Source organism: Patella vulgata, chromosome 5 (genome assembly GCF_932274485.2).
Source record: "Patella vulgata chromosome 5, xgPatVulg1.2, whole genome shotgun sequence".
In the NCBI taxonomy this organism is placed as follows: domain Eukaryota; kingdom Metazoa; phylum Mollusca; class Gastropoda; family Patellidae; genus Patella; species Patella vulgata.
The window spans coordinates 33,318,711-33,345,172 of record NC_065883.2 but is presented as its reverse complement, the minus strand read 5'-3'; the positions used below and the strand labels follow the sequence as shown (position 1 = coordinate 33,345,172).

The following is a 26,462-nucleotide window of genomic DNA, read 5'->3' as shown; positions in this document are numbered from 1 at the left end:
TATCACATTACTGACATCGTTATGTCTCGCCGCCACTTTTAGGAGGAATACCCAAGCTCATTGGATTCAGCGGGTCGAATTCTTATAGAAACCACCTTCAAGCCAAGGTGCCAGAGAATCTGTCTCAAATCTGCCATCTTGAATACTTAAAATTCCTCAAGGCTGCCAGGGTGACATCATCCGGATTCTAAACCTACACATACTGAAGATATATAATCCATCAAAATTTCCAGTCTTGTCGACCTACTACCGGACTATTTGGCATATGTTACGTTGCTATCATCACATATTTATTTTTTTTATTAGTATAGCCACAATTTGCTGTGGTTTGATCTAAGAAAAGAACTATAACATATTTTTGGCTAAACCTGTATATATGGTCAGTTTGATATAATTCTAGGCAAATGGCTAATGTGGTTTAGGAAAACGAGCGGAACAGGACCCTGTTTCACAAAAACTTAAGTTAAAATCACTAAAATAGATTTTAACTAAAATCAAAATGAAATTTTAAATTTTATGCATTTCACGAAGATCGATTTTAACTTAAAATGTAATTTTAATAGATTTTGATTAAAATTGCTTGCACCCGCGCAGTGCACATTTCCGTTGCGAGCACGTAGAGTGTAAGCAAATACGCTTCGAGTCTGAAAACTGTTGACAGGTTGAACTAATGAGATGAATTAAATTGAGTATTATTGAGCTTATTGCGTATTATTCGCTTCGAAATGTATCGGTAAGTTGGCCTTGAACTTGCATCTTGCTTTCTTGGCATTTGACTTACTCGAAAGCTTGGATGGAAATATTGCGTATTGATAAACTAAATCGCTCGAATTTCCTAGTTTTATCGTATTTTGGATAACGGCAACTATTAAGAATTGTCAAACGGCTAATCTAGGCTGTACATTTTTTCGAATTTTAAAAGTATGTAACAACTTTGTTGAAACTAATACACCAAATATCCAATGTTCCGATGCCTATATAAAATTATATAGATTTGAAATGTCATCCCCATAGACCCTTTTCAATGATACTTTGAAAATGCCAAAGTGCATTAAAATGACTCCCCCCCCCCCCCAAGATAAAATAGCTTTATCCCCTACAATTTCTCTTCTTTATGTTGCTTTATTAACTTAAGCCTTTATTAAGAAATAATAATAAATTTATAATATTAAAATTTAATTTCAAATATACCTATAACATCTTTCAGTAAACACATTTGGGATTATTGATTTATCTTTTTAAAAATCATCATAACCTCAAAAATTATGACTTATATGAGTAAATACTATGCTTATGGGGTTTTGAGTGGTTTTTCTTTCTTGGGATTCTAATTTGGGGCTTCATCTAAATGCTTAAAATTGCCTTACAATAAAATAAACGGCTGTATTCCCCATGCTATGAAAAGAAAATGAATGATAATTGTTTTTGTGAATGATGGTATGTTAAAATTATGTGACCCGGTCCATTGACAATATTATCATTATTTCAAATACATCTACATGTATATGTCGCAATAGGTCTCACAACGTAGCTCTAATCAATGTTTGTTAAGGTCGTGATTTTAAGTTAGGAGAGGGTGACGGTTGTCCTAAGTTAAAATTGATTTTAGTTAAAATTGCCCCTAAAATAGGTTTGTGGAACGCCAATATTTTAAGTTCAGATAAAATTTTAACTTAAAATATTATTTTAGTGGATTTTTTAAACTAAAATGCTTAAAATCGTTTTGTGAAACTCATCTATCTTAAGTTAGGATGAAATTTTAGTTTACGACGATTTTAAAGAGATTTAAGTTTTTGTGAAACAGGACCCCGGTTCGTAAACGCAGTGCGTTACACTGTAAACATGTTCGACAATTAATCAATGGGCGTAATTTTATTTTTTTGAGGGGTTGTGTGGGGGTGTAGTGTACTCTACTTCTTCAGAATCATACATCTAAGTTATTCAAAGATGTTAGATATGAATATAGATATGATCCCAATAGACTACATTAAGTAGTTTATTAACCGACCTCTAGGATGAAATTTTAGTTTACGACGATTTTAAAGAGATTTAAGTTTTTGTGAAACAGGACCCCGGTTCGTAAACGCAGTGCGTTACACTGTAAACATGTTCGACAATTAATCAATGGGCGTAATTTTATTTTTTTGAGGGGTTGTGTGGGGGTGTAGTGTACTCTACTTCTTCAGAATCATACATCTAAGTTATTCAAAGATGTTAGATATGAATATAGATATGATCCCAATAGACTACATTAAGTAGTTTATTAACCGACCTCTACAGGGTTACATTCCTCTGCGGCAAAACTTAACATAGTAAATAGCGATGGTAAAGATTGATTCTCAATATAATCCCTTGAGCACATTAAAATACATAACACTGTTTATATGCGGAAAATAGTCACTGGTTTTTACACATAGCACGACGTTTTGAATAAGTGTTCCCTTATCGTTATCAAGAGAACACTTGTCGAAACTTCATGCTATACATGTATGAAAAAAAAACAGTGATTTTTTTCCATATAAATTGTGTTGTGTTGTTTATTATCAATATAATTGTTATCGAATGTAACCTTTAAAATATTAAATATGCCGCGAAACATGACAAATTAACAAATGTTGATAATTTAATCTTTTAATTCATACATATACAGATATCAATTCTAATAATAATAATAAAATCATAAAATGTTAACATAATATATACATAATGCCTTCATAATAACTTTATTTACTGGGGATGTGATAGTTTTATATGAATGAGAAACATTAAAATACTACCTGGAGCAATATGACTGCCACTGTGAGAATATCTCGTCAATATACTAATAATCAGGCGATTACCATTTTATTTGTTTATAAATTGATTTATTCCCCTATATTTGGTTTAATGTATAACCAGTAATTAATATGTATAAATTATCATATCTTTTATAGTTCATGCACTATTTCTTTATTTCGTATCATATCTTTTATAATCTATGAACTATTTCTTTATCTCATATAAAATACATTTACAATCTCAATGTAAAGTATACATACATCTCTATTGATATAAAGTACATTTATAAAAAGTTCCCAATTTAAAATATACATAGATCTCAATTGATTTAAAGTACATGTAATATATCATATTTGATTTAAAGTACATGCTATAGTTCTCAGTTGATTTAAAGTACGTGCTATAGTTCTCTGTTGATTTAAAGGTTAAAGTTCTCAGTTGATTTAAAGTACGTGTTAAAGTTCTCAGTTGATTTAACGCACATGTAAAAGTTCACAATAGTAATTATCAATTGAAAAGATAATATACAGACAGGCCGAGCAAGATGGTCAATTAAACCTGAATGAAAATAATTTCTTCTTTACTTAATCTCATATACTGGAATGTATTTGCTCTTGAATGTTACACTATAACAGCGTAGAACCTGAATGTTACACTATAACATCATATAACTGGAATGGATTTGCTCTTGAATGTTACAGTATAACATCATAGAAAAACCGACTTCCGGCAGTCAAAAATGCCGATGTCACGTTTAGATTCGTTACCATGTTTGCAGTGCCGGATTTACCTATACGATTAGCAGACTGGGGCCTGGGACCTCAAAATTTACGGGGCTTTGAAATCTAGGATGTCTGTTCATCGAAATCCTGCTTTGCCGGTTTGATTGTTTTTATGACATTTCTACTAAAGAACATACCAACAACCCGACTTTTTATTATTACTATAAAGCTTTGTCTTCATGTTGTATTCCTTGCTTACCTAAATATTTTTCGATTTTACTTTTTATTATTAAGTATATACAGAGGTTTTGTGAATACGGTATTGGATTTTATATGTGTGCTTTCCATTTAACTTGCAAAAAAGCGGTCAATGTAACGGTCGCGTTTTACGGTATACCTTGCCAAACAGTGACGTGTCGTACATTGTGATATCTAATCATGGAATGGTTCTGGGTTTTTTTATAACACAAGTTGTGGTCCAGTAAGTATGAATTAATCGTGTCCCTTAAATGCAAATATAAATCTGTGAATGTAGACTATTAAAGCATGGGATACGAGCATTTCATATCCAAATTATGAAATGTAATACATGTAATATTTGTCACATCCGTTAGCAAAACATTTCTTTAAGATTTGACTCTACCCAGTCTCTACATCAGATATATAAGCTCTGCCATAACCAACTACGATTCTCTAAATAATTCTATATCTGTTCAGTATTATAATCAGGCAGTCATAAAATAGTAGTATACCCGTTTTAAGACTCTTTAAAAATAGAGTTTGTTTTGATATTCTATAATACAGCTGAAAAAAAAAACAAATTTAAAATGTTCATAAATGTATGTTTTGAATAACGAAAGCTTCCCTTTTGTTTTTTTTTGTTTTGTTTTTAAAAAGCAGATTCGTTTTAAAATCTTTTAATATCAGGTTTCCAGGCAACAAATATAAGTCAATCACCAGCATTTTAAATGGCGACTTTCTATTTTTTAAAGGTAATAAGTACGCATAAAATTTAAAATATGGGCTATCAAATGGTCCCTGAAAGCCACCGTACCTAAAGCTAGGAGTACATCTAGTACTTTGGTGATTGGTTTACGTGTGTAAGTAACCCTGTTTATATTTCTGCAGATTTGTTAACTCAATAACAATCATTCTTTCTTATAGTTCCCACAAAGACGATGGGTACACTTGACCCGGGTATGTAGAGAATGCTGTTCTTCTAGCACTAAACTTTCTACTAATCAATTATTATCCACTCTAAAAGTTTCTAAATCACGTCGAGTGTGGACTTGGAGAGTCTGTAACGCAAATATCGTCATCTGTAGAGTCCACTGAGTCTTCGTTTTGTGGGCTGATTCTGTGATTAGAATTCTCGCCAAAATCCTGTAATAATTTAGCACTATGTTCAACAGCTTTAGCTCTTAGAGCTGCTATACTTTCTGTTCGTATTTCTTCTTTCATTTTAGGAGCTGGTATGTTTGCGTCTACTTCATTTCCTGTGACAGCACCATCATCATCCTGAACCTCCACACTGCCCTCATTATCACTTTCACCCAGAACTTCTGACGTATTACACGATTTTTTGTGCATACCTGCAAAATACATCAGCCAACATTAGTAAAGCGAAAACCGGGTGACATAATTTATACAATCATTTTAATGAAAAGAACTGAACATTTATAAATTCCTGTATTCCAGTTGTATCCCTTCTGTTAAATAAGAATGTTTTTTTTTAATTTTCACTCAACAGTACGTTATTATAAGTTGTCTAAAACGTTTGGTTGTTTAGACATCTTATAAACCCCACTGAGTTCGACAACTATAGGTGACTTTCGTTCCAACGCCACCCATAATGCCGTCATCAATACTACAAGACCTTTCAATAATCGAGATTAACTGCTAGTCTTGTTTCTAATTTTCCAAATGACAAATGTTATTTGAACGATGGCGTCTTCAAATTTTAAAAGTGTATTCTAGTAGGTGTCGTCAGTATCTATCTTCTGCCAGAATGCAGAATGGGTGGCCCATCACCCTTAAAAGCATCTATACTACTTAGTTTTCTTCCTAAAATTAAAAAAAAGAAAAATCAAATCTTACTTATCAACCAAGGCGCACAATTATCTAACACGTTGTCTTTAGCTGTATTGATTATAGTGTCTGGTAATGGTAAAGAATGGCGAACCATAGCACCATATAAACCATATTCCGCCATAATACTACTTCTTCCCCAAGTTTTCTCCGTTTTTCGCCATTTAGCTCGACGATTCTGAAACCAAACCTAAAAACAGAATTATTTTACTTTTAAATAAGTTTGGAAATAATTACATGTATATGAAACGCTGTTGTAAATCGTTGTGTAAACCCCTGAGAAAAATGGGTACCGCGATGTTGTCTAGAATAAATTTGCACCGCGCGGTGATGTTGGGCAAAATGGTACCGCGCTTTGGATTTGGTGTAGAACAAATTTGTATCGTGTTTGTACCACACTGTGGTGTTGGATAAAGAATTGACACCGTGTTGTATGTTGGGAAAAATGGTACCGCTCTATGATATTGGATAAATTGGTATCGCGTTAAAGATCTACGTCCCATTTCACTCTGTCCATCTCCAGGCGCAGAATAAACACAACCAATGTGATAATCCTCCACCCACCCAAACACCATGCTTCGATTTATTTATGGCCATAAAAACTTATTTTTGAAAAACCCTTTCTTCTATTTTAAAACTGTATACACCACTCTTAGAGGAACCTAAACTATTCTATGTAACAAATATTTAAACGTATTGCATATATTTAAATAACATATTTGCAATGATATACATAAAGATTTATAGTGCGTCATATTTTCATTCATTAAGCCAATAAAATCTTATTGAATGGGTGAACATTTGTGCGCCCGGTAATGCAACCTGCTTACGCATAAATCTGAAAATTTAAATGCTATCCATTACAAAAATAAATTAAGTTTTTAAACTAACATTCTGTTTTTGACATCTTGAGCGCAAAATACAAATTAATGACGTAATTAGAAAAATTGAATTATGTTATTTATCTTTCAATTTTTAGAAATACTATCCCGTGTAATAATATTCTATCTAACTAAGTAGTAACATTATCTAAATGTGTTGCTTTTATCATCGAATTAAAGTGCTTCAAATAGCCTTAGTATATTAAGGGGGTGTTTTGTTTTAATGAAACCGATTAATCAAAACTAAAAGGACATTTTGTCATAATATATGTAATTATATTATTAATAACATCGCACCACCTCATATATATAAATTAAGATCCTGGTTGTGGTTGTAAAAAAGAAAATATATACCATGAAAATAATGTAACATAAACGCAATTCATTTCTAATCCCCCCACCCACCCACCCAAAAAAATGTATAAATTGTTTTAATGGTATTTTGTAATTGAACTGAAACTACCTATAGGACACAATCCTATTAAATGCAATTACTTTCGACTAAGATTGTCATATATGTCTATAAGAAAACAAGTAGGGGAGCTTAAGGGTGGGTATAAACTGTTAAAAAAATATTATAAATATAAGAAGACCGAGAACAGGTTATAGTCTACAGCTAAAACTTTTAGGCGAGAGTTTACCAAATGGTATCAGGTGTTGTAGAAAGAGTGGACATGTCCAACCCATACACAAGTCACCAATCACTATACACGTGTATACTATTCATCTAAATGAGGAGTGGTATGAGAAGGAATAAGCATACCCTACCAATCACTATACACGTGTATACTATTCATCTAAATGAGGAGTGGTATGAGAAGGAATACGCATACCCTACCACTTGACTTAACTTGGATTTTTGACGCCGATGCTACTTGATGGATTAGTTCTACCTGTATTCGGATTGGCTATGATGGCCTCTTATATAAGAAATAAATGATGGGGCAGGTCTTTATATTAACAAGGCTCAGGGGGAAAATGCGAGTAAGCTAGAGAAACAAATTTGAGATCATTAGTTTTTAATTAGCATCCTTATAATATTCATTTCATTTATTTGCTATAATTAATGAGGAAGATCGAAATGCGTCCAATTAGTTGGGGAAATTTGCAACTAATGGCATTGTTAATGGTTCGACGGTGATGTCAAATCTCGGATATCAATGACATTTAGACACACGTACAAAAAATCTACCGTACCGGTCTGATTCGGGTAATAAGGCTATTATTATATGTATTTATCAAGTAGCCTTATATAGTTAGTTTGGTTAATAAAGTAACCTTATCAATGAATTTAATAGATTAGGTTAAAACAATTGTGCTTAAAGATGGCCTTAACATACATTTGGAAAGCAAATTCCTGGCGACCCAAATGGTTAAATCTAAATAAATTCTCGCTGTCATTGTTTTAAAAATCATACTCTGATTAAACATGCATTATGTAAGAGCTAAATCTGCCTATTACAGGTTTTTATTTTGGCTTCAAATATTATATAAATTATTATTTAGGCATATATTCACCTGACAAGCCTATAGTCAACTCTCTAGACCATCGAGAGGTGCATATGTAAATGGATTTAAATACGAAAGACCATTTAATGAATTAATTTAAAAATGAAGAAGCTAAGACAGAGTCTCGACTAACAAGTAACGTTTCTACGATAATAAACAATCTATGTTAAAACTTCCAACAGTGACAACGTCGCTCAGAAAAAAGTAATTTGAGAAAGAGAGTGAAATGGGGTTTAACGTCCACTCGACACAAAATAGTTTATTTCGGGACTAACATATTATGGTTCAATTTTATTTCAATAATTCGCATGCGCGTAGGGCTCTTTAGCAGTGGGGGGAAATCGGAGGACCCGGAGAAAACCCACGAGGTTGGACAGGCGACCTACTCCTTGTCACGTAGAACCGGGGAAACTAAGCCACTTCAGATGACTCAATGACAGACCTTATGATACAGCGCAAACGCGAGAAATGCACCACAACTTCGTTGCCTTATTGCTCTAAGCCCACGGGTAACATACATAGGCCCAACTACCGGGGCTATAAACCGATAAAATAGTCATAGGTACTCCTTACTTGGTAAATTTGGATTCAAATAGTTAACTAAATTCAAAGTTTTAGTGATATCTCGATTATCTACGACTACATTACTCCAAAGGGTGTGCTGAAGGAAAGAAGGTCTAAAAATTCCAATGTTAATGCTTTTCGTGTAGCTCTCTAAACTTTTTACGACATTGACAGCGAGCTTTTGATTGCCTCATAGCAAATTACATATATTAACCTAAATTAAGATGTCTTGCAATGACCCTTTTAAACATATCATTCCATTAGACAGTTTTTTTTATGATTTGGGTTATTTGAAAGATATAATTATTTTATTCTGCTAGTATTAGGCAAGGGTTGATTTGGACCAGAAACTGGGCCCCAAGCGCTACTCATATTCTACTTAATTGTTGTTCTTCTTTGAAAAAAAAAGCCTAAGGCTAAGACAATTCAAATACGATTGACTTGAAACTTGTTATGATTGTTCCTTGGACAATTGTGCAACGATTGAATTACTTCGATTTTTGATAAACGTAGTTATTATTTTAGAAAACCCCGTTTTATAATATCAAAAGATAACGAACATGAAATATATGAAACTGAAATAAGAGTATTTATGGGGTGTAATTTTATAACTAATCTCTTCTTGTTTCATAATTAGTAACATCATTATTCTTAATTAGATATCACATTACAATTACAATGTCAAACAACGCTAAACTATATCCTAATAGTTTCGTGGGAAAAATTGTATTTGTCGCATAGAGAGCAATTTTCTTCTTTTTATAACGAATAATCCACAGGCATGAACACGGTAATGAGAATGAATCCGCGAATATATTTTTCGCCTGCTATATATCTATTAGTTTGTAATAAATACCGGTAATTGCCAATTATTTATATTAATTGGGAGAAACTTGATAAAGACTGAGATTTGACGGCACGATCCACTCTTTAACAGAATTAATTCAATTACGCTCGTCTCGGGCCGACATACGTTAAGCGAAGACGAATTATAGCTCATTTACATTAGCGTCAATAATCACCGCACAAAAACAATATAATCAAGCCTTTGTTATTCTTCACGCTGCTAGCTAATCTTCGCGTGATGTATAACCATTTTAATGGGAAAAAAACAAATTAAATTTTCTAATATACTTTATCAAAAAAAATGGCATCGATGCCATTAGGAATCTCGTTAATGCAGTTTTCAGATTAGATCTTTCTGTTGTACTTTCAGACGAAAATAAAATGATGATCCCCTTAACTAACTGACCACCAATTTCAACTTTAAGTTTAAGACGGACAGTTTGCCTTTCAGTGAAGACCCCCTCCACCAAACCCTGTGCCCTTCACTCGGATTTACATGTACAAACCATCCACAAGAGTTATAAGACAAAATGTTTGTCGATTTGCGGATATTAGCCTTACTGTCCTGTCCCATGCACCGTGGCTTTATTATCCATCAGCCATCAGTTCATAGGGAAGACCTGGAATGGGAATGTTATTAAGATCCGAAATTTCGTTACTAAACCATGATTTGCTATGCAAAACGGTGACTTTCTTGATGCTATGTTCGGTTCTAATGAAAGGGGCTGGGTGCTCGAGTTTTTAATGATTTTCAAAGAATATGACAGGAGAGAGAGAGGACGATGGTGCGGGGAGACTAGGTCATTTCGGGACAACATATGGTTGAATTTATTTCAATTATTCGCTTGACCGTATGAACCTTTTTTTAGCAGTGGGAGGAAACCGGAGGACGAGGTTGGATATAGTGGCAGAATATTTTATGTAAATTGTAAATTACATAAAGGACAAATAATTTCGACGTACATGTACATAGTAGAATTCGAAATTTTAACAACTGTTAAATTATATCCATTTAAGAAATGAACACAATTCATTTATAAAATATTCAAAATTCTTAATGTAGCGTGTTATTCACATTGTAGTTCTAATGATAAGGAGTTAGAACGTTAACTCAAGTCAACTAGGAATACTGTTAATCTCTTTAATTGAATCAACTGGCTGAATATCATTTACTAAGACTGGTTTAGGGCTACATGACCAATGGTGCAAACTCTCTCCACGTCTCTCGAGACACGCATTCTAATCGATGCTTAGTTAATTGACAAAGCGAATCTTCTTTTTGAAACGTTTGATGTAAATTTATCAATCTGGCTGGAGTACAGATTGAGTGATTAACTCATTCAATATTGAACGTGTGTTTCGTTTCGTGCCGTGAACACCGATTTAAAATATGCTTCCGTTCTCGTTACTACCGATAATCACACACCAGAGACGAGAGTAGCTTTTGCATTTTATTTATTCATTTATTACATGTGTGATAACGTTTTGCTGGTTTAGTCGACCGAACAAAGATAATCATATCACATCGTAGTTCATTTTTTTTATTATCATTTTTGTTCTGCGATATAGTCTGGGTTTTTTTTTTGGGGGGGGGGGGTTGGGGGGGGGGGTATATTTATCATTTTTCTCCTTTAATATGTAATCTATACTACAAATTTTATTTATGATTATAGAATATATTATTATGTGCCGTGTATATAGTAAAATATAATAAAGCAGGCTATAAAGGGAAGCATCAGAATAATAATAAGCCGAATACTCCGATAAGCGCACAGTTATCTGTTATTCACGATGAATAAACGTATTAACATAATTGTTAGTTATATTATTGTTATTCTCGGCTTAATATCAATTTCGTATGTAAATGTAATGTACGGTAGACTAGAGAGGCCTTATTACCTATTAGTTCAAATAAATAATTTTATACACAATAAGACTGAATTAGTTTGTAACAAAACATTAAATAAAACCCACGTGTACAACTCTTATCGGTTTTTATTGGAGGTAATAATTGAGATATTCTGTGAATGATACGTTTTATTCGACGGTCGATATGAACGTCAATTTGCATAATATAATGAATGGACATAGTTAGTATTTGGTGTGACCTTTAATGGAGGAGTTCTAGATTCCACATTAAAACATTATGTTTACTTATTATACATCTACATGAGTTCAGGATTCAACAATAATTTATTAATCATTATATGTGAGATCCCTTTTTGTTTATTACTTACAACTGTCAATGCCAATATGGCGACCTTTGTGATGTTTATTCTTTAAAGGCGACTATTTCGGTGTAAACCCACAGCGTATATATACTGATTATGAAAATCAGTTAATATGTATTTCATTTCAATTAAAGCTTCCGCAATTAATCAATCAATAGATGAGAACTTTTTTTGTTATAATTTTTTACACTTTGCAATAACAATAACATTTTCTATAGTAAAAGGAATTATGCAAAAATTTACGTACATGTAGACAATGCATTTTTTGTTAAGTTATTGTTAATGATTTTCGCACATGGTGCGTTACAGACTGCCAAAACCTCCTAATTGTCTTGGTTAGGGGTCAGCTGTCAACAAATGGAAACTTTCTGCCAGTATCAATAAGGTGTTTGGTTTAGAAATCAGTTGACATAATACAACTTTGGAGAGTGATGGTATACAAGTGTTAAAATGTTGGTTTAATCTTAGAAAATAAATTAGACCCCTAGTTCTAACGCACCACGACATCTAACTGCCAAAACTTGGTGCGATTCAACATTGTTAGCACCTGGCAATATCAACAAATCATTTGTCCATATTTTGGCTGAAGTTTGATAATAATAGTTACGGTTGAATTAAAATAAAATGAAAAAGATCATGGATATATACTAATATTAAAAACAGGAACACTTGTATAAAAATGATGCGAAAACTGTCTTATGGTTGGTTGACGCCTCGATTCCCTCCCTTTGAAGTTTGCGACCGTATGTACTGTCTGTTCCATGTTTTGTTGTTGGACTACATTGTCTGTTATAATATTATAAAGTAATATTGTTTTTAATTTATATCATCTAAAACAAAAACAACAACTACACCCTGTCTTTTCATTAAATCTTACAAACCTCCACATTTCTCAAATAGTTTGAAATCTCAAATTCTTAAATTGGTCGACTGCTAAAATAACATTTGTTTTACTCTAAGGGACATTATTGAGAGGTAATCAATTGGAAATATTCACGAATATTACAAGTATGGAGTCTAGATTGTTAGAATTTCTAAATTCAACAGTTGGCATGATTAAGGTTGATAAATGAAGACACATTATTTCGAGTTCGGTAGACTTATCACCACTTTAAATAATATTAATTCAATTTAATCCAAAATATATAAATATTTCCTAAATCTCGTTTCGGTAATTGTATATTTTTGAGCTAATATTTGTAACCGTAAAAAAGGCGAAACGAATTTAATTTTTTTATCTTAAACTGTAAATATATGTTGTTGTTTTTTTTTGTGTTTTTTTTCATTGTGGTTTGCATAAAATATATTATCAATAAGAATACGTCATATTATATTCCCGTGAAATGTATTACTAATGGTGCAATATGGCTTTGCATATCCTAACATCATGATATATTGTATATCACAGTTGATCGGTATGACAGAAGGGCATCATGTAGAGATGTATGTGTCAACTCAACAGTTATAATGATGTAATTGCTACATAGAAGTGAGAAACTAATCAGTACGAACTTCATCACCCAATTAACAAATCAGCTGTTAAATTCAACAGACCGGTGGTGTTAAAGCTCGGATTCGAGATTTTGAATTTGAAAAATGGGATAGTATTTACAATTTTGTTTAGCTATGAGCATATTGAAAGAAAAAAAAAATGATAATTGAAAAGCCAATTTAAAGACAAAAAAAGAAAATAATGGCCAAATTCCAGTTAGTGACATAAAATCACCAACGATTCACTTCGGGACTAAAAATCAACCCTTCCAATTATCTTCCCCTCATATAAGTCTCCTATAATGAAGATCGAAATTTAACACCAGTGGTTACACCGCCAATTAATTTTCCAAGTTCAAATTGTCAATAGTAGTGACAGATCTTGTGCACAAGGAAGGGTACCATTACTATTTATAGAACACCTGAAAGTTTTTCTTCTTTATTGTATGCATCGATAGTTTCCGCCATTTGTGGTTTGTATACATTCATCAAAAACATCAACCATGTTATTCCTTAACGGACATTCGTAACTCGCATAACCTAATAATATAACTACCGCATCGATACAGAGTTATCCAGACACCTTCAGACGGGTTAATTTTCGAGTCTGTAAACAATAACACGAAAACTGATAGTTTAAGTGATTAGTAGCAAGTGATTAGTAGGAAAGACTCTTTAACTCCGAATTAACCTATAGTTATACTCAATAAAGTCTATGTGAGGCGACCCCTTTAAATAATATGAAAAACTTTACCTGTATTCTGTCTTCAGGTAAATCTGTTTTCATAGCTAAAACTTCTCTTGCATATACATCGGGATAGTGAGCATCTTTAAAAGCCTTTTCTAATTCCTCTAACTGATAACTTGTGAATATTGTTCTAAAATAAAATGACAAAATGAATCATTCTTTCAGGTAAATATAATGTAGCATTACACATTAGGAGAAACCTAGAAACGACTTGTTAATTGAAGAAGCAATAAAGAGGCATTATTCAAGAGCTAAATTTGCTTATTGCAGGTCTTTCTTTAGGCCTGAATTGTTATATAAATTATTAATTAGACATTAATTAATTTATCCAGACCACAACCAACTCTCGATGCCATCGGATGCTCGAGATTTTAACTAGATTAGAACGGTTCGGCCATTTAATGATTTAATTTAAAAATGAAGAAGCGAGACTTAGCCTCGAATGTACCAGTACAGTGGTTACGATAATAAACAATCAATGCACACATCTTGTCAAAACAGTCATAACTTGGCTCAGAATAGGGTAATTTGAATGAAATTTTCAATATATTTATTTTGAGTTATCTATATTTGAACTACTATAGCAAGAACGGACAGCTCTTTATCTAAATCTTACATAATGTTTCTTTAAATCTTACTCTATCCAACAAAACCCCATATTTTTCACATGCTTTTAAAACACAGATCCTATTTCGTTTCGTTTTTCAGAGTTCAAAGTCTTATACCTTACTGTATCCAACGAAACCCGATATTTTTCGAGTGCTTTTAAAACACAGATTCTATTTCGTTTCTTTCATTTTACTTGTCTTTACTACACTAGGATCTGAAACTGTTGTTATATAAACCGCGTTCTGAATAAGTCAATGAAACGGTTTGTTGCGGCTGCGGTGCACGGAACTGTGGTTATTCCTCTAGAAACATCAACGCTGATTGGTTAATCACATGTTTGACGTCATAGGGTCAAAAGCCGTTCGTATGACAAAAGCCGTTCGTATGACCCCTTAACGCGATCAGTATTTTAATCAGATTGTAACGAACGTTATCCAGAGAACAATTGAAAGGCATGACATGTAATGGACTACATTTATACATAATAAAAACAGTAAAAAGGTTGATAATAAAAACAGTAAAAAGGTTGATTAATGACTACAAATTCGTACGACTCTTGTGAGCAATTGTTTTAATGTTTTTTTTAGAAATTCAAATGAAAACATACAGGGTACAATCATATGGAATACATTTGCTAGATAAAGAAATAAAATAAAAATTGGGTTTAACGTCCTACTTTTCTGCCGCGACTGGGATAATGAAGACAGGCATACGCCATGCAGTGTTCTATGAGGGAATTTTGCCCGGACAGCGGCGCTACGGCCTACACTTATTTCGAATTCTGTCAGGGGTTCTCTCACATGCGCGCCAATGTGTACATTGGACCCTGGTCTTTGGCCCCACCGACCATCTCGTTATCCTTTGCCAGGTCCTCCGTCCAACATCACTGACAAGAGGGAATCATGCCGGATGAACTTTCTCGGTCAACACCGCTATCAAACATGGCACCTCCAGGTTTGCGAGCCAATGTCATACCCGTCGATCCATCGCGGCTACCATCTTGATAAAGACTAGAGAATCACATCCTGTATATTACTGTTACAGAAAAGACAATTAGCTGAGGAAGAAATAATGTCTTTTCCTGCCATAGTTTTAAAAATTATTCGGAAATGAATTTTTAAAAACAGAAACATTACACAATAAAAGCGACTTGACACAATGTGCCAAATAAGCTTTTAGAACTCTCTAATCATCTAATATATAGAAACAAAAAGCAACTAAATATAGATAAACAAAAATGCGTTTAAAACTGCACTTGTCACGCTTTAATAACATAAATGCATGCTTCGTTTCTGTTTCATCAAATTCACTTTAATCATAATACTAATCAAGTTAAACTAAACATGCATGTCTTTATATTTTATCCATTAGAATTGTTCTCGTTGGGCAACGTAATGCCATTTTTATTATGTATTTATGCTTAATTTAAAAGTAACGCGAAGCTTGAATTATTTATCATTTATTATTGACTATTAATATTATCAGTACGTCCATTGTTTATGTTAGTCTATATATCGCAGGTGACGTGCAGACAAGCAGAACAATAACAGAAGTATAATGTGCCATTGGGATAATAACTAATCTAATAACGTTCCGCCTGTCAACCATAATTTATAACAAGCCAATAAACATTATCACACAATATATGGTTGAACGTTAACAAATTTTAGGTACATTTCGGGAGGGGGGCATGGGCGCAAACAGGCTCTAAAGCGCAGGTGTACCACAAAGAGTTAAACAATTGTTGCAAAGGCACCACTTTTGAAAATTGTGCGCAGAAAGGATGGTCGCTTCCCTTGTTCGCAATCTAGCTATGCCACTGTGAAGGGGTGTTGAATACACTGCTTAACGTACATTTCCCAGACAGTCGCGACCCTAAATACATAACCACCGACTAGGAAATATATTTATTATCAGAAACCTTATATCTTAGAAGATCCGCCACTGAAAGCTAATTTTATAATCTACCATATTTTAGGGTAGCGTCTATTGTAATCATACGTTCGTTGATCGATGAATGGGTATTGGTGGTAACCTTGACATGAAACGTCATTTTGAACTAGTATAGACGATCTGTATTTAATACATTTTTGAACAATTTGAGTTAATAATTAGATTTTGATAGGAATCATAACTATCATACTTCCCGACAAAACAAGAAAGTGCCCCAACCAATCCATTCTGACTTAATTTATCATCTTTTAATTTTACATTGGTTTCTATTGATATCACATCACCATCTTATGTGTCTAGCTAAATAAAGTAATACGCATTCTGTAGCCCATTCTTCATAAACTTCTGGTTATCTTCGCGTGTACTAAATCCAAGTCGTTACTTTGAAATAGTACATGTTTTTGACTTTCAAAAATGTGTGTTAACAATTTGTCCTGTGGTGACTTTAATATAGCTCTCCTGCCAATGTAACATTGTTACTTACCTGTGTCTTCTTTTCTTTTTCTTTTTTTTAGAGTTTAATTCACCTGAATCATGATTTAAATCATTACTGCCTAGTCTACCGTGAAGTTCATCTGAAAGTAAATGAAATCAGCTTAAGAACTAAATAAAAAATATTATAGAGATTTTAGAGTTTAAACAGAGAGACAGTAAGAAATCTACTATTTCAAAAAACGAAAAATAAACCTTATAGATTATTTAATAAGACAGTTTTGGAAAAAAATACCAGCAGTTAAAGACGTAAAGGAACAACTGGCTAATTAGTATTTAAATTAAATGAATTAATACCTGAAAAGTGTTGGGGGAGGGGGGAGTAAATAGTAATTTATACAATGGATATTATTTTTTTTAAAATGACTTACTATTTTGTTATTAAGTCATCTGTATCCTACAAAGCCCCATATTTTTAAGTGCAGCTTCTAAAAGCTCAATTACATGTGCGTAGTAAATGTAAATAACAGTATTTTTTTTTATTTAAACATGACCTATAAAATTATCAATGAGGCTTAAACCCAGTTCCATTCTGGATTTTTTTTTATGTAAAATGATTCGGGTAGTTATAAAAACGAACTTAATTGTTTTTCTTTGTGTTATTCAGAAAAGTTAATTACACACATTTATTTTATCGTGATAGATCTTTTGTTTATTCTGTTAAAGAATACAGACTGGTTTTTATTAGTCCATGAAACTTACAGACAATAGTGCCGATAACCTTGGATTAAAAAAAAACCACAATATAAAAAATTGAATCTGAGAATGATCAAAGTCCAAAGAATGCCATTTCTTTTTTTATTTTCAACACTATAATGTATGCCACACAACGACCATTTGCTACTTGACAATGAAAAAACGTTTGATATATTTTGAGACAAAAAAAAACCACACACACACACAAATAAAGAAAATGAACTGTAAATTAAATCTTAAAAGTATAATTTTAGTAAAGAATATTTAGGATCTTCTTTTTGAAAAAACGAGGTATGGGTTGGGGCAGGGAAGGGGGGGGGGGTGTCGTCTACATAATTGTCATCTACAAAATAATGAACAAGTATCTTGGTCAATATCAGAGTTCATACATCGTCTCGCTCTGCTAGAAAAACAGATTGCCCGCGGGAATTTGTCTTTTGATATTCCGTGAGGACTATTCGTTTGATAAATGATTGCATTAATTATCTGGAAAAGCTAATTTTATACCCGTATTTCAATATTGAATATCACTTTATTCTTTGTAAAATATAATGTCTGTAATTAGTTTTTCCGTGGAAATATATTAACTAATTAAAAAGAATTATTTTTTGTAATTGCTTCAGCAGTTATCTATTTCATTTCCTCTTTGCTATTTTTGTTTTTTGAATAATGTAGTTTCTGTGAATATTTTTGTACAGAGCTGTATTAATGGGTGAAAATTACTTGAAATCAAACGTTATGATTATAGAATCAGTTGGATTTATTGAGTTTTCAACATTGGCCTATTTAATCCCAGTTTATTAAGTGAGTCAAGCAACCTATACTTTCCCTAATAGTAAGCACACGAGAACCGCCCCACAGACAATAAAACACAGATAAGTGGAAACAATATATATAAAAGCACATGAAACAAAAAGAAAGCTTTTCAAGATGCCTAAACCCGACTTTTATCTGATTTGTCTACACATCTGAATTAATGATTATGTTACTACAATGATCGACGTAAACTTTAACATGAAATGTCGAATTTCTCTTTTTCAAAATTTTATTGGATTATTCAATAACATTTTCTTCACACAAATTATACAATCATTTGAGAATAGTGCCTTTCAAAAACAGAGCAGTCTCAAATCTTTCAAAATGATTCAATGCTGCATAAAAAGGGTTTAACATCATCGGAATTAATACGATAAAATTATCACATGAATACATAATATTATTATCCCCATACATGTATTTCAATTGAAAGCGCAAGCTCTCCTAATTGCGCAATCTGTGACATGTATCATCGATGTTAAAACACCGTCTTTCTTATTGTTCTTTTGTCTGAATGTCTACTAGCGCAATCAATAAAACCAATGACTGTAGATGGAATAATATTCTATATTTCATATTTCGTTTCTTTAAAAAAACAAAATGAATTGAGAAAGAAAATCCTGACACAAATAAAACACTTCTCTCTGCTTGATGATATATTATAATCCGATATCTAAACAAAGAACTATTTTTTAAATATATCATTAATGTTTGTATAGTATAAAAATAATATAAATCTCTATAGGTTAAATTGATTTATATCCTTCAAGATTTGACCAATGGAATAAACATATTACTAACTGAATCTATCAATTTACTAATGCATTTATATTGGGGTTGACATTTTCCAATAGATTTGTAAATCGAACAAGGTCCGGATAAATCTAAAATTTCATAATGAATTCATGGATTTAACCACGTCGATGTCCGGCTGTTAAGAATAATATTATAATCTGTCCCTCTCAAATTATTCCTTTAATGCACCTGAAATAATGCAGTGACTTTAATGGAACAATCTATTTTACATACATCGCAGCTAAAATGTTTAAAAATGCAGAATTCAGTATAAAATCTGTATATATATATAAATGAAATTTTCTACTTACCATTTTTACTGTAGTTTCTTGGAAACGACAAGTTCTCATTTGATCTCATATCAAACACGGCATCAGGCGACATAGCAGACGACAGGACAACGGGTGACCGCCATGATGAATACGACAAGGGTAGATTTTCAGAATCTGGTGTCTCCCGATCTCTTCCAAATGATGGAGTAAGAAATGGAGTAAAATACGCCGATAATGGAATGTTCGACCTCTCTGGGGTACCTCTTTCGTTTTTCTCACCTCCACCGCCCTCTTTTTTCCCCAGGCTCAATAAATCCTGAATGGCGAAGGGTGTACGTTTGACGTTGGTTGTTCCGCTACTAGCAGCCGATGTCAGTCCGTGGAAGCCTGGGGGTAGCGCTAATGATGAGAATGGGGAAATAAAGTTCATCATTTCGAGAATCATTAATTGTTATTCTTTTCAAAAGTTTAGCATTCAGTATACCGCAAAAAACTTGTGGAATGATCACGTAATATGTCCAAAAACTAATGTAGTCATTAATTCTAGCGCGTCATTGATATAAAAACGTTACATGGAACTGTTTGTTTCACGAGATTAAAGCTATTCTCTGCTGTCCACTAATTTCTAAACATTTAGACAGCGCTATACGGAAATGCAATTGCATGTAGCGTAAAATAATCCATTTCTATATAGCGTTTACCGCACGCGCCGTTCGCGCTTCCCTTTGTCTGTAGTAATTAACACCGCCTCCTTCATTGATAACGGCACATCGCGAGCTGTCAATCATCTGGTAACAGGCCAATGTAACGACATGCTACCATTTAGCCTTATTAGCTATGTTTTACATTATGGTAACAGCCAGTTCCGTTAGACTTCTAACCAATCGCCCTTGGAACCATACGAGTTATTCTATTCACGTAATAAAATAGCCTCTTATTAGACGCTCAACACGAATCGCAGCAGTAAAAAAAAAACACGTGCAATTATATTCAATTTGAATTGTGATTAGAATTCGAATTATAAATTTTAATTAGCAATATTTTAGTGGACATTTAAAATCTTCCCCGGGCATTCACAATTTTTTCACAAAGAAGATTCTTATAACAGAATGGGATGAAGTAAAAGAAAGGAAAATTCATTAAATTCGGACCTTTGATTGAGTAATCATGGTAAAAGCTTCCCTTCAAAAAACAATTGTACGTTTGCATAGTCCATATGAAATATTCTGGTGTTGTTGATCCCAAGTATTGTACAATGTATATATTTTTTTGTCGAAGAATCGAGGACCAGATTTTATATATCCAGTCCCTCAAATCTTTCTGGCCCAAATAATGTGGCCATTATTCGTATACTCGTATCGTAGAAAGACAGTCTACTATTTCTCGTATTATAAGCATCAACAATACTGCATTAGCTAATTAAATCATGAAAACTTTTATAATTAATTTCACGAATGGTGACGATTATAATAAATATGAAATAAAGGAATGGTTTCTGATAAAGAATGATGAAGGATTATTTTTGTTGTTCCCATGTAATGTGAGAATATTATTTAACAGTTCTTCTTAACTGTATATAAATATGGTACCTACTAGATCTCAGTAGCGAACCATTAGAATAATTCATTAATTATTAATTCATTCAACATGATCCTCGCCTGGAATATGCGGGATTTATAATATACGTTATCCATATTTTGCAGTATTTCTCGCGTGACTTTATAATATCTGTAAATTGTGGGTATTATTTGGCATCTAAAAGAAATGGAAAGCGGGAAATGGTCTTTCCTAAAAATTTAAACAAGTTGGCTAAAAAATAAAAGTGGGTATCTGAATACCCCCCCCCCCACACACACACACACACCCACACACAAGACTCTAAAATTAGTTAACTAATTTACGGTTAATATTTGCGAAACGAAAATGTAATCGTTTTGATTTTAATCTACTATAAATCAAAAAGCAGATCTGGCCAACCCAATCCAAAGTGGTTTAGCTCCTTCAAACAGCACCAATAAATTCCATACCATGTGTTATTTCAAGCCTTATTACTATATGTAATAGAAATTTTGAAATCAATCGAGTAACTATTCTATATTAGTAAATGCACGAGAACCGCACTACACGCAAAACAAAACCGATAAGACAAACCTGCGGACAAGACGAACTATATCAATTATGTGAAGTCGGTCATGCAACTCGCATTTTTCATGGAATGTCGTTGTCAATGTATTAGAGAGACAAAGGAATACATATACACGTAAACTTTTTTTACTTACTTCTTTCCATCTGTGAGATTACAAAAATAGGTAATATAGTTATTATATATTTAACAAGAGCTTGAATAAAGATTTAATAAGGTGATGAAACGGAAGTGACATGGCTAGAAAATAAGGCGTTGCGTAGCGTGACTTTGGTGCTAACTGAGATTTAGAAGAATAAACTAAGACTTCTGTCAAACGAACAAAATGCAATGAAGACGAGAATGTCGTGTTTACTATTCATTCTATTCTATCCTATTATTGAATTAAAGATTACTCATTTGCGCATTATACGGCTTGATTCGGCTTCAATTTGCCGTTGGTGAAGTGAATTAGCATCGAACGGCGATCTTATGCCTCGGCTCGATTAGATTTCCACCCAATGTAATAAAGATTCCATTATGTTATCCGATGGATGAGGGAGACGAAATTAGATCATGGGGCTATTTGAGAGGTTAAAAAGACCAAGTGTGTCGTTTGTGAGGGATAAAAAGTGGCGAAGTCATCAAAAATAATTGGTCTTTTATGGGTGAGTAGGGGTTAAGGCAATTCAGTATTAGGTTATAACCGTTGTAAGGTTGTCGTGTGCTGAGGCTTCCATCGTCTTGTTAGTTCATCAAACAATCTGTTTAAATCATTTTCTCTCTTTTAAGGTTTTAGGCCAATACAAACGTACGGACTGAAAGTCTCTTGTAAGGATTTAACGTAATAATCGACTAGAAATTGCTCTCGTCAACTTAATAGTAATACTCTAATCTACCATTACAGGAGTAACTGAGTAATTCCCCTCCAATTTATCTTCATCGAAAAGCAAGGAGTAAAGAAAGGTCTCTGCGGTTAACATTATTCTATTATTTCAGTAAAAAGTATCGCGCGCGGGTCAAATTCAACTTTTTAGGGAATTCAAACATAATTGGTTTTAGTAATGCGATGTACTTTGATACGATATGGATAATTTTAATCAGATAAGTGACATGTGATTGTAGACTCATAGCTGGTTGACTAAAGTATTAGTTTTCTTTAATTCAGGGGCGTGATGATCCATGATTTTGCATGAACAACAATATTTATATGTGTGTGCGGGGGAGGAGGGGTATCCCTCCCAGTGCCACCGAGTAAGATTGGGCTGTGAGGAGCTGGCTAGAGTCGATTTGTAGCATATCTGACTCGCGGTATATGTTTGACACTGTTTAAGCATTATGATTATGATTATAATATTGAAAACCACATTGAAACCGCGATATATTTTTGCCCTTTGCGAGGGGGCACAAAATCTTATGACACGTTGTAGTCGTATTTCGATTATCTACATGATTGACCGAATATACTGTCCAAATAAGAAATTATTGTCGGCCTTAATAAATGTGAATAAATGATAAACTTATGGCTATACTTTTTCTTTTGTCCAATAATGTACCGAGAAGTAATGAAAACGCAGCATTTTTTTATAAATGGGTGAATGTAAATCTTTTGTGAGAGATAAACTTCAATTCTGCGCGTAACAAAATCAGATCATGACGATGATACGTGAGAATGATGTTTTCACCATCGCGTAAACGGACCACAGATAAATTCTCTCGAACACAAAAAATATGAATTCGACTGAAATCACGCTTTTATGGTGCAGAGACATATGGTATAAAATGTGACTTACAGTACAACTCATACAGACCGGACACCGGCCATTGCGTTCATTCAAGAGTGAATGGTTCCCAGAGCCGTCGCCGCCAGAAGGTTTGCACACTGCCATTCTGAGACAGGCCGGTCGTTTCCGGGGTTCACAAGAGATCGACAAAGGCCTGTGCGGCAACGACCGACAGCATTTATATAAAGCCGGCACATTATCTGCCAGTTTTTCGTACTGCTGATAATGTGAAGGGTGCACATGGTTTATTTAGAACTGACACTGTTTGTTGCCGACTACGCTTTATCGGTCTTCGTGCCAGACAACCTTAGGATGGACCAACTCAATGTCATCAAGATCCGCACACGTGTCTCCATGGACTTCTTGAACCAAAACAACGTGAAATGTTCGGATGCCCCCCCCCCCCATCTCTCTTCAATAGCGGCAATTTTAGGACAGTATCACTCTAACCCAGAGAATAAACGTACAATGTAATTGAATTTGAATATTATCATACTCAAAATAACCCACTTATTGAAAGTCCGAGCAGTGGTCCACTAAGAGTAAGGTATTTTTCTCCATGGCACTACTAATAATGTGTGCGACTCGGAAATTGAAAGTTAAAGCGACCATATTTCAGAAATAAGATATGTATGATTTGTTCGCCAAACTTTTACACCCGTAAAACAGTCAATGTTGGGATGCGGCCGATGTTGGATTACACGTTGGCAGTTGTGCAGGGCTCTCGGGACAAACAACACGGCGAAGGCGGGTAACTGAAAATGAAATAAAATGGGGTTTAACTTCCTACTTTTCTGCTCCAGTGGGTAACTGGAGGTCGATTTGCTAAAACACAGAAACTGATATTTAACACAACATATACCATACCAAATACATTTTATTTTTACTGATATAATAATAATCAGATGTACGTCATTTTGACAGGACATTTTTTTAAACAAGCAAACAAAGGGGAAAACAAAAGCCGTGACCATCAGATGCCAAAATATCAAAAAGACAATTTTTGTCATCACATAAACTATTCGTTTATTTTTTTTCAATACCCAAAATCATGCTGAACTGGATTCAAACCGCGGAAAGGGGGGTGGGCTGGCGGTGGTGAGATTCTCAAACAGAACGAGGACGGGCCGAGCCCCACGGCGTGAAGGCCCGGGCAGGTAACATGTGGTTTTTAATTCACCAATTTTTCCCAAAAAAGTGTACTGACAGAATTCGATTCTAATCCTACTACTAGGTACCCACAATCAGAAAAGTCCCCGGTGTTCTTCTACTTTACGATCAAGTAACAGTGTATTAATTTTTAATTAATTTATACTATCAATTTTTTTTATAAAACATTACTTGGCATACCTCCGGAGCTCTCTCTAGGCTCCGGGCCCCGAAGAAGTGCCCCCCCCCACCACACACACTCCTCTCGCGGGCCCTGCAGATATGTTAAAACGATATAAAAATTTGCAAATTACTTCCCGGCTAATTTCCGCTAAGTCTACTGGTTAAAACAATGAATCCTGGTATATAGAAGTATGCATCACATCATCCTAACCCAATTCAACACTTTATTTTGACCTAAATCAGCGAAAGTATCCATATTATAGAACACCTAAGAACAACATCAAATGAGAGGAAATTAAACAGTTCTGAAACGGTCACTTTTAAAAATTAATTAATCAACAACCATCACACTTAAACGTCACACATGGTTTTCATTAGTGTTGATTTTCACGATTGATATTATTGCCCCACTCTTGTCTATGTTAGTCCAATTTACTTATTAACATCTACTAGGTAAGCTAAACAAAGAACTTGTGTGACACGTGCGAATTTCGGCAATTTGTAAAAATTTAACAAGAGTTGGCTCGTGTTCCTATGGAGATTAAGATAAAAGCATTAAGTAGCCATAGATGCCAAACGGTTGGTAACGATAGACAGCAAACGCCCCACGTGTACGTCGGAATGTTAAACCGTAGGGGTTATAGGCCAAACTATTTGCACAATACGGAATCAAATACCCCAATTATAACCATATTCGTTAACCATGCCAATCTTGACTTCGGTAAGAACCTTCTGTGAAAAATCTACTCCTAAGAAACTGGTATAGTAATAGAGGTGACAATTTTTGGGCCAGGAATTTCTCCCCACACGCTACGATGACTGCGATGGCTTGATATACTGATTTCCTGGTCTATAGTACGGTAGGGTGATAGGCTACTTTTCATTTATGGCCTTCCCATATCATCGTGCAATAATTAGACCATCACACAACTCGCTGTATACAATGTATGTCCATTCTTCAAATTTATAGAATACAAAATCTGTAAGATAGAATACCCGTAAACTACGTTTGTATATTAATTCTACAGGAAATTAATTCACAAAGAAAACTAAATCATTCAAGAAAATACATTTCATCTTTGTTTGGATAGCAATATGAATTAAATGAGAGGGTTCCAGATTTATTAGCCACTATATAATATTAGTAAAGGTGGGTTTAAATTTAACAACTCAAGGCTAAAATATAAAGGAAGTGCCAACCCCAAAACCATGTCTAGTTGCTGACAGGGCCGGTTGTAGAAAATGAGGGGCCGAATTTGGGATGCCCGAAGTTACAGGATATGGATATTTAAGGCCAACGATATGCTTTACTTCACAATTAGTAATTAATTAATGCGTGTACACAGTACATAGGATTGTCTGTAAATTTTTTATATTGTTCAGCTGCGGGGCCCCTTTCTAGTGCGGGGTCCAAATTGAGGAAATTAGTCAAATGTGCCAAACACTGGGAGTGGTTGCTGAACCGGGTTACCTGCGGTAAAAATTTGTAGTCTGAAAAACACAACTACCGAATACATGTGCCAAGTGGAGAACCCCAATATGTTTTAAAATCCAGATTCGTTGAAAATGATTTCGGAAAGCACCCACATTTAATCCAGACCTAAATATATCGTGGTACAACTGCCAGACAACTCTACTTGCAAGTTGGCCGTTTGTTTCAGTTAGTCTTAACACGCCTGACTCCGCATCTTTAATATTAACAGTTCAGTTTGTACATTTTGAAACCTTAGTTA

At 33.9% G+C, this 26,462-nt stretch overlaps 1 protein-coding gene across 1 annotated transcript; it reads right to left on the bottom strand.

The window, feature by feature from the left end:
- Positions 1-2,665: 2,665 nt before the first annotated feature.
- Positions 2,666-20,129, bottom strand: LOC126821828 (visual system homeobox 2). The gene is made up of 5 exons (XM_050550337.2): positions 19,531-20,129; positions 16,905-16,995; positions 13,865-13,988; positions 5,598-5,778; positions 2,666-5,092 (listed from the first exon to the last, which is right to left on the bottom strand). Exons 1-5 carry the CDS (start codon positions 19,934-19,936, stop codon positions 4,773-4,775), a joined length of 1,122 nt encoding a protein of 373 aa, XP_050406294.1. The 5' UTR covers positions 19,937-20,129; the 3' UTR covers positions 2,666-4,772.
- Between the last annotated feature and the right edge of the window lie 6,333 nt (positions 20,130-26,462).

Bases quoted from the DNA above. Each gene is read 5' to 3' on its own strand.
- LOC126821828 (XM_050550337.2), bottom strand. From the start codon at position 19,936: ATGATTCTCGAAATGATGAACTTTATTTCCCCATTCTCATCATTAGCG. The intron at 13,989-16,904 runs GTAAGTAACAAT...ATTTTATTTTAG, and splicing joins AAAAAGAAAAGAAGACACAG to AACAATATTCACAAGTTATC. The intron at 5,093-5,597 runs GTAAGATTTGAT...TGTATTTTGCAG, and splicing joins TTGTGCGCCTTGGTTGATAA to GTATGCACAAAAAATCGTGT.